The 10,111-nt window shown below is 33.9% G+C and overlaps 1 protein-coding gene across 1 annotated transcript; it reads right to left on the bottom strand.

Annotated features, from left to right (window-relative positions):
• Window positions 1–486: 486 nt before the first annotated feature.
• Window positions 487–4,448, bottom strand: LOC111889344 (uncharacterized). Its single transcript, XM_023885486.3, has 9 exons — window positions 3,919–4,448; window positions 3,117–3,159; window positions 2,932–3,010; window positions 2,788–2,833; window positions 2,600–2,698; window positions 2,345–2,413; window positions 1,937–2,255; window positions 1,698–1,852; window positions 487–1,091 (listed from the first exon to the last, which is right to left on the bottom strand). Exons 1-9 carry the CDS (start codon window positions 4,312–4,314, stop codon window positions 648–650), a joined length of 1,650 nt encoding a protein of 549 aa, XP_023741254.1. The 5' UTR covers window positions 4,315–4,448; the 3' UTR covers window positions 487–647.
• Between the last annotated feature and the right edge of the window lie 5,663 nt (window positions 4,449–10,111).

Here is a 10,111-nt window from a genome sequence, read left to right on the forward strand (position 1 = left end):
CCGGTTCCCCGGTCCATATGCTCATCCCTAATTGTAACCTGTAAAAATGGTGAAATTACCAAAAAAAAATCGATAAAACGATGGATTATTTAAAAAATAACATGAATCTCAAAACAGAAAAGAAAAAAAAATGTAGGTAGTTTTTTGCGAGATTTGCCCTGTATATAAACACCGTATGCCTCACTCTAAATATATAAGCACCACATGATTTTGTTAAATGTGCTTACTGTGACATAAAAGAGGATAAAATAAGAGTATTATTACACGCTCCAAAAAAGATTTGATAAAAATCTAAACACCATATAACCCAATTGTCAAAATCCAACTTACTATAAATATTTTCTTTTTCTTTTTTATATAAAAAAAAATCCATTACATCGCGTACCTTTTAACACATGAATTAAACAAACTCCCTAAATCATTTTATAATAAATAAAACCCACCCACAAAATTACGTTAGATTATAAATAAAAGAAAACCAAATAATAACCCAAAAACAATGCCTCTATTTTTATTTCTAATCAGGTCCATCATACTTGGATCAATCTGTACAAAATAGTTTCCTACACTATAAAATCACCTGCATCCACAAGCGGTACCATGTGCAGCATAGGTTGTACATTGACACCCGCAACCATGGGTCAGGGTCAGAGCTGCAATGCTAAATCTGGTTGCTGCGGTGAACCGATGGATCCAGATGGTCCCACATTTAGGTCCGGTGGAACAGGAACCATAAACTGCCTCTTTGTACCTTGTGCATGACTAGTTGTACCTTGAAACGTTATTCCCATTTTGGAAATATTTCTACCATTTTGGGGTGTTATAAATTTATCGGTTTTTATGACAGTAGAATCTTCAATTTTAGGCGCTATTGGTCCTGAAGACGATGGGGTTTCTGGGTTGTCAGTGGATAATTTGGGGGTATAATTGTAATTTTTGGGTGGAAAAAATGATGTTTCGTTTTCAAATGGCACGCCAGGTGGCAAGGCTTTTTCGATTTTCTTGGAAGCAAATTTCCAGACAATGGGGCCCATATTGGAAGCGAATCGAGCTAGGCTTCTCGCATAACCATGTTCAGCATGAAGACCAACCTAATTACATGAGAAGGGAAGGGTATTTATGACATTTTGGTTGATAATCACCATTTTTGCTAAGGGTATCTTTGATATCATGGAACGGAGATAAAAATAATTCTTATAATTAGGTTGAATAAGTTGCATTTTTGGTCCCCAGGAATAACTGATCTTTTCAATTTTGGTCCCAAAAAAATTTATCTTGCAATTTTGGTCCTTATTTGAGATATTTGTAACGTTTTTGGTCCCCATTTCAAGTTTTATGACTAATTTGGGGTCCAAAATTGCAAAATCAGCTATACTCATAGACCAAAATAGTCATTTTACTTGGAACAACGACCAAAAATGTTACAAGAACCTCAAATAAGGACCAAAATTTGCAAAAGAAACCAAAATTGGAAAAAACAGCTATACCCAGGGACAAAAAATGTAATTTACTCCATTCCATCAAAGGATGAGAAAGAATCACATTCCATTAAGAATGCTCCATTCCTTTCCTATGTTGTAAACAGACATTTTTTTTCCATTCCATTCCTTACATACCTAACACTACCTGATATATCATAATATATTGAACTTGTAGCTGCATTAAACAAAATAATTTTAAAATTTAAAACAACTTACAGCTAATAACTGCTTCTTTTCTCCACCAAAGTTGGAAAGCAGAGAATGATTTTGAGCAAAAATAGATGGATGAAACTCCTTGTAAGTATCGCGTCTACTTTCGTCTATAATAAAATGTTTGTTCCCATATTTCATATCTGCCCTCCTAATGTTAGCTGCACGTTTTATAAAACAAATCATTAAATCCATTTTTTTATACTTAAATTAACAAAATTTAAAAAGAAAAAACTAAAAGAAACCTGGAAACTCTTCATTCCAATCTGATGAGATTTCAGATTGATGTTCACCATTGCGCGTACGATATGATGGATTATACATCGTGGGCCCACGTCTTAAATTGTAAGGAGTGGACTCATTGTCTACAGGAGTTGCCAGGGTGGCACCTGAGGTGGACTCAAGGACAGGAGGTGTGTCCAATGGGGGTCTGCCAGGTGGCTTTTTCAGGTGCTTGCTTGGAGGCCTGCCTCTTCTCACTACCTTTGGTTGCAGCTCACCACCTTCTCCCTCTTGCCTCAGATTTTCAAAATCCCTTTTTGCTAATTCTTGTATAGACCTCGCCTAAAATTAAACATAAATTCAAAAAAAAATTGACAATATAAATATAAAAATAAATAAATACAGTTCAGAAAGAAGACTAATAAGCATACCTGCCGAAAGAAAATGGTGTCAGATGGGTTATACTGCATTGCATTTGAACAGATCAAAAAAACATCCGTCTGTAAACACCAAAAGAAAACAAGATTGTTACATGTTTCTAAAAATATTACATATTATTTATTACTACAAAGAAGTAAAGAAAAGGGTATAGAAGTCTTTTATCCGTAAACAATACAAGTATGTTGCTATTATAGACCTCATACCACAAATGCACTTCTCTTAATTATAAACAACCAATGACTAACCTCCAATTCTTCAAGATTTGCATAAAGACCCTTGTTAAGTTTGCTCCTCACAGTGCCAAAATCCATAGGTTGCTCTATAATTTCATGGTAATCAGGAAGCTGAATATATATATAAAAATTTCCCATATCAGTTGTGAATTCTGAACAACTTGCTAAGATCAATAACATAAACTTTCCAAACAAAGTACCTCATCAGGATCAACAGGCTCAGAGAATACTGCATGAGTGTCCTTCCTATAGATGTAAACATACCCAAAGAGCTATCTTAATTAATGAAATTAACGAAATGTATAATAAGAAATTAGAGGTGAAAGAAGAAAAGAAAGACATACTTTTGAAGTCTGTCAAGAATGAACACCAACAACTTTTTGTCTGGCAAAGGTGTAGTGGGTCCAGCTTCCGATGGTGATCCTGTCCACATATTAAATGGAAAAAATCAAGAAAACCGAAGACCATAAAAACTAAATGCTGGGAATTTCACAACAAGAAAAGAATAGAAAGGGTTTTTGATTAAGACCATGCAGCGTGTGTGTGTCCATCGCTTTCTGAACCTTTCCACCCTACAAGCATAAAATTCACCACCATTGTTAAGCAAAGAAAAATTATCGTAGCTTGATGCACTTGATTAAAGACTCGACAAACACTCACAGTAAAAGGGAAAGTCAAAGTCACAGGGAAGTATTATCAAGCAAGATAAGAGCCAGATGGCAAGTACAGGTGAACTGAAAGAATATCAGAGAACAATAACACCATTAAATAAGAGACAAATTCCAACTTTTTCTGGGGACATGATGGTGGATGAATGTTCTTTTTGTTACACGTAGAATACAGATTGGACAGATTTACAGGAAACAATCAATCAACGATGGATAAAGTAACGAAAGTAACAATTTTAATTTCGGAAGCAGAAACCTTGGAAATTTAAAGAAGAAAAGAAATAAATATAAACACTTTTTACATAGATCCATAGATTTTAATTTATAGTCACTGCACTATTTACTACAAACAAAACTTGACCAAGTCAAAACAAAGACATTACACACTGTCTTCGGAATTCCGATCTGAGAAGAAAATTAAAAAAGAAAAAAGAAAAAAAGAAGGTCCGGATCACGCGCGAAAATCCCCAAAAATCAGATTTAAAAACTGCAAAAAATCATATTTCCCTCGATTTTGTCAGTTTCGAAATCCTTATACTTTCGTAAACCTCGTTATTTATTGTTTTCTCTCTGGTCTACTAATTTTCGATTCGGGACATCAGAATTTACAGCTCAAAAAAGGACCACTAAACCCTAATTTTTTAGGCTTTTATGAAACATTACCTGATGATGAGTGAGGATACCACCAGATCCGGAGTTAATTTTGCGATTGTCAACATCAGCATTCGAATCAGAGCCGCATGACGCCGAATTAATGGATGAAGATCGTACTAAATCAGTTGACAAATGTGGATGTTGATTCAATTGGGGCAAACGAACAACGAGCTTGACTTTCTTCTCTTTCCTCTCATCATCGTCGTCGTCTTCATAGTACTCTTCTTCATCAACAGATACATCATCGGCAGCAGTAGCAGAGTTAGGGTTCCGGCGAGCGGATCTCGGTTGTGATTGTTGGTAATTTTGCAATTCTTGTTCCTCTAGTGCTCGCTTTTTTAGATCTACTAACGATGGACGGCCTTTTTTCTTCTTCGCCGGCGTTGTTCCGCCTGCTTTACCCATCTTTCTCTCTCTCGCTCTACCTCTGTTTCTCTCTCTACACTTCTCTCTCTCTCCAAAGCAGGCATTAAACAAATTTTTGTTTTCTTGTTATAATTTTTGATAAATTTCCTATTTCCCCCTTTAATTTTACAAACTCGACATTTAATGCTCCTCTACAACGTGGAATGTAGTTTTAGTATCTCACATGTAAGTGTTAATGGGTTTATGAACCTCACTATGGTCTGTTTTGGTCTCCAAAAGTAAAAAATAAATACATAATTCAATATATCAATTTCCTTGTAACGTTTTCATTTTTTAGTAACTATTTTAAAGTTTAATAACAATTGCACAATGTCTTTATAAGAATGATATTAAGTTTGATTAGCCACAAACTTATCATGGTATAGTTAACTTTGCAAATAGATATTCCATTTAATGTTATTTAAAAACACATCTTAATATATATTAAATATTAAGACTTTAACATAGACTATGTTTGATATAACGTGCTTACAAGCTAGTTTAAATTTTGAATTTTTCCGTATTGTTATTGATTATCAAACAAAAAAATAACTTATGAAGTGCTATTTATATTACTATTGCAACGAACTCATTAATTTTTTTATTTCTTTCAAAAATACACTTTATTTTGCTCAGTTAGTTTTGTCATATATCATTTTTTTATCAGTTATAATTTTTCATCTATCAACTAGCTTTCAAGCTATTGGCTATATAGTCTAAATCTTCTATAATCATAATACATGATATGTAGTTGATAAGGCATCCAAAGTTTAGGTTCATCATGATACAAAGTTTAATTGATCAATGTATTAACGATTGATTAATATTTAATGATTGCAACCATGTAGTATATTGTATACATGTAAAAAGTAGGAAGAAAATATATAACATGTAAGGTTTATGTCACAAATAAGTAATGAATTATATGTTTTTTTTTCTAAATACCATTTTATAATGTTAAAATATTTTGTTTGGAAAATATATTTTTTTAAAGATATTTTGTGAACAAAGTGTGTTAGATGTGTACTTTGTGATAGAATATTTATTTTAAACAATAATATTATTGAACATGTTAAACAATTTGTTATCCATCTAGGATATTAACTTGGTAAAAAAAATAAGGGGTAAAATGTGATTTCTAATAGCTCAGGGTTTACACGACGGGGTGGTGCTGATATTTAAGGGGCCAAATTGGAAAGTCCGCTTTCTCTTTTGTTTGTACATAATAAGAGTTCAGCCGAACCGAATGTCTGTAGGCGCGTGGGAGTAGGATTCACAAGTCCTGTACCCTCCTCGACGACGTCGTTTGCAACGGATTATTCAACTTGTTCTTGTTTTTTTCCACAAAAGAAATTGTATTTTGAATAGAAAAAACTTAATGTTGTGAAGTGTGAACTTTAATAAAAATATATATATCGAGGGGCGTTCGGTTTTGGATTATTTACTTGTAATCTTTAATCTATCAGAAGTTTTGAATTGGAACATTTTAGAGTTAAAAGGGAATATATTATGCAATTGTTGTTGGGATTTGAAATGAAATATATATAAATTCCAAAATTTGTTGAAACATTTAATATGTTATATGTATATATGTATTTTATAAAAAAAAATTATGAATTCTGATAATCTTTTATAATTTTTCAACAAATGTATTACTAATGGATTTTGATGCCAGGTTGAAATTGTGATATTTGGTTGCTACACGACTTCTTTTTCAACTAGTTATTAATTGTTTTCATTTTTCTTAGTTTTATTTTATTTTTACTTTCAATTGGTCGTGCCAACTAGCCAACTACTGATAAATATGGTCTCACCAACATCTCTCTAATCTTCATAAACCATATTGTTATTCATCCTCTTCCCCTTATTTCTTCATTTGCTCTGTTCATAACTTCATATGATGCTCTCTTCATTTGCTTTGTCCACATGTTACTTCTTTTTTCTGCTCTCTTCATTTACATCATTCGGCAACACCACCTACCAATGAAACTCTACTCTCTCCCATACAAACTCTGATAAACATTAACTGTAACATCATAACCACTTTAAAGAACCTACTTCCTAAAGTTAACTTGTTCAATTTCTTGATTCCACTTATACACAATCAATATTACTCTTACGTCATAAACATATCAAATAACCAAGTTCCTAAAATTCAATTTCATGAATCCATTTTATGCAGAATCAAAGAAGCCACTTCCTTAAATTAACTAATTCCATTTCCTGCTCTCTTTTCTCCCTTACATACATGCAAAAGCACCTCCTGAATAAGATATATTGTGGTTTAGCTATCTTCTTAAGCTATTGTTTATATTGTTTTAGATCTACAGTAGACAACAACCATAGATGGACAAAATAACAACCGGAATTCCCAACATGAACAATATACTTTATTATGATGGATCAATTCGTTTTCTCAACTTTTACTCACTCAAATATGAATGAACAGGAACAGATGAATACACAAACGATCAATAAAACCCAAACAGAGAGAAAACCCTAAAAGTCTTAGAACATATTTTCGACCTTACAAGACTAAATGAGCATATACACCATATAAAACACACCAACTCTATCGGGTCACCCATGGCCAACAGACCCACAAGGCATCAACCAAACTTGCACCTGCACACCTTAAACAAAACCTATATATACAGAATGTATGATAGTTTCATTTTATTTACTTCTTTTTATAGTTTATTTTAGCATATTTCATTCATAATTTAGCTAATCTTCAAGCGTATTTTTCTTTTTGTTATTTTATGAATATTTTAGGTACTTTCTAGTTTTGTGAGCATAATTGCAGATTTCAAGAATGCTAGCGGAGCGGGAATATTCGGGACTTGTCAAAAGCAAATGGGTCATGAGGACGGTAAAGAATCTTGGGCTAGAAGACTTGTGAAGTTTATACAAATCATGGGTGTGTTGATATTTGAAGGCTTGAAGAAGATGAACCTTGAATTTAGAAGAAAATGGTGAATATTTGAATGTGTGAGCATAATTGATCGAGCGAGTTCACAAGTTGTGAATGATTTGGAAAGGATAAATCGGACCAAAACTGAAGAAAACATTATGAATATTGGGCTACTAGTTGATGGGAAGCAATCTAGGCCAGTGAGCTAAGTCATTGGAGACCCAAACCACAAAAGAGCCGACTTCAGGTACCACCCGTGCACGACTGTGCTGGCCGTGCACAGGCCTGCATGGGCAATTTCAGAATCTCTCTTTAGTGTTATATGGGGAAGGTTGGTGTGCATCTTTTTGGCACTTCTTCGCATCCGATTTTGAGAAGATTCTCTGGAGATTTTGGAGCATTTTGAAGGCCAAGAACACTTGAAGAACATCTGCTTTTACTCTTTGATTCTTGCTACATGTTTGGTATAATCTATTTTTACTTTGTTTTCTTGAGTTTAGCCATGCTAAGCTAAACTAATCTTGGTTGACTTTGGTGAAATCACTTGAATGTTTGGTTGAATGTTTAAGAACTCCATGAACTTGTTCTTGAATCTATATGAGAATGTTTTATATTTTAACATCTTCTTGCTACTTGTATGTTTTTATTCATGGGTTTAGATGTATTTGTAGTGATTAGTTGGCAAATTTCTTGATTAAGTAAAAGATCCTCAAATTAGCAAGCAACAAGTTATTCTCATGTTAGTTTTCACTTCACGCAATCACAAAAACATTTTCTTCAACATAGTAGTGGAAGCTTTTGACTCCTCTTGGATTCGGTGACTTTTTGGTTCTTAATGCTAGTTAATTTTCACTAATTAAATGTTTAATAGAAATTGTGACTTTAGCTAAAGAAATATGTTATGAGCTTCTCTAGCTATTTTGATAACTAAGAAAAGTCTAGGTAATCTCAAGCTTCTTGGATTACTATAGCCAAATTAGAGATTTATGACAAGTATTGCACTTTGAATTCTAATGATATATTTACCACGTGTTTAGGTGATGAAACCATAAGTCAACCATCACTTTTCTCATTGATTTTACATCAAATTCTTGCTTTTTGTTTAAGTGTACTCTTTAAATCTTAGTTTAACTCTAGTTTTCTTTCAAATATTTCAAAAGAACAACCCCCCCCCCCCATTTTTATATTTATTTTAGTTTCACAAGTATTTTTATAACAATATTTTCATAGAAATAACAATTTGAACCGATCTTCGTGGATACAATCCCTTTACCATTATACGTTATTTTGTGTGCAATATTAAGGGTACTATTTATTTTATTGGCTTTGACAACCACCAAATTTTGGCGCCGTTTTCGGGAATTGGTTTGTTTTCAATCAATTTGTTTCTCTATGCTTAGATCTCATTGTACATGTAATTTAGTCTACAATCCATAAGTAGAAAAAGAAGCAAGGCGTTTAGCAAAGGAAAGGAAAATAGAACGTGGTCAAACTTCAAACCCTAACGTGGACCCGAAGGCTGAAACAGTTTCCTGTAGTGATATCGAAACCGATGTAGAACCCGATTCTAGCCCCAAATCTCGCCAAGAGATTCCCGGAAGACCACCCATCCAACAAAATCCACCCATCATAAACCAAAAATCCAATGACAGAATGAGAAGAAGCTCCCACGAGAACCTTGAGACAAATGATGGAAATTGATGTCACACAAACCCTAACCGGTATCAATTACCCCGTTTTGGAAGGAGGCTAGGAATTCAAGTCAAGCTTAGTTCATCACCTTCCAACTTTTCATGGATTAGAAAATAAAGACCCTCATAAGCACTTGAAGATGTTCCACATCATTTGAACTAGCATGAAGCCGCAAGGGTCAACCGATGACCAAATCAAATTAAGGGCATTACCCTTCTCATTGGCCGTATAGCAAAAGATCAACTCATGGACCGACATGGCAAAAGTTTTCCTTGATAATTTCTATCCCGTTTCAAGAGTCTCAAATCTTAGAAATTAGATTTTTGGAATCCATCAAGGTCAAAATGAGACTTTCCATTATTATTGGGAGAGGTTCAATAACTTGTGTTTGAGTTGCCCACAACACAAAATTCCGGAACAACTCCTCATTCAACATTCTTATGAGGGTTTGCTACCAGTGGAGAGAAGACTAGTTGATGCTTCAATTGGTGGAGATGTCTTTAGCAAAACTCCTCAACAAAACAAGACAACTTTTCAACACCATAGCCGCAAATTCTCAATACTTTGGCCCCCGCCAAGACAGGAAGAGGGGCGTGCATCAAAAAGTCAATGAAATGGTGACATCAAGCCTCAAGTCCCAACTTAAAGAGTTAACATCCTTTGTTCAAAAGTTAACCATGGGATAAACTTTACAAGTGATAGTTTATGGAATATGTGCAACAATGGGACATCCCACAGATATTTGTCCCATTCTTCAAGAAGATGCGAAATATCTATATAACAAAGCAATCTAACAACCATCTTATAGAATTTTCCATTTAGTTTTTGTGGGACCTTCTTATCAAACAAAACTTTTATAACTACTTCCATTTTAACCATCATGGCTTTGTAAGGTGCAAAAGGCCATCCTTAGTACTTCTTCCTTTATATCATAGATCTCAAGTATTTGAAGCTCTTTTTAGGATGTTAAACATACTCCCTTATAATTACTTTAGTACATTCCCTATTTTGCTCGCTGCTAAAACTGCACTACATATATTTCATCTTAGCGGTGCTAATTCATAGTCCTTTCGCTTCCGTTTTCAACTTCTACTTAGCTTGATGTTAATGTATCCCTCACAGAATACATCAATGATAACAGAGCAGTTATCTAAAGTACGACCTAGCCAACGGTCGCTAACCAGCATAAGT

The sequence above is a fragment of the Lactuca sativa genome, chromosome 8 (assembly GCF_002870075.4).
Source record: "Lactuca sativa cultivar Salinas chromosome 8, Lsat_Salinas_v11, whole genome shotgun sequence".
Classification (NCBI taxonomy): Eukaryota; Viridiplantae; Streptophyta; class Magnoliopsida; order Asterales; family Asteraceae; genus Lactuca; species Lactuca sativa.

Coding starts and splice junctions, on each gene's coding strand:
- LOC111889344 (XM_023885486.3), bottom strand. CDS start 4,314: ATGGGTAAAGCAGGCGGAACAACGCCGGCGAAGAAGAAAAAAGGCCGT. Junction 2,414..2,599: donor CAAATCTTGAAGAATTGGAG/GTTAGTCATTGG, acceptor TGGTGTTTACAG/ACGGATGTTTTTTTGATCTG. Junction 1,853..1,936: donor TTGGAATGAAGAGTTTCCAG/GTTTCTTTTAGT, acceptor TAAAACGTGCAG/CTAACATTAGGAGGGCAGAT.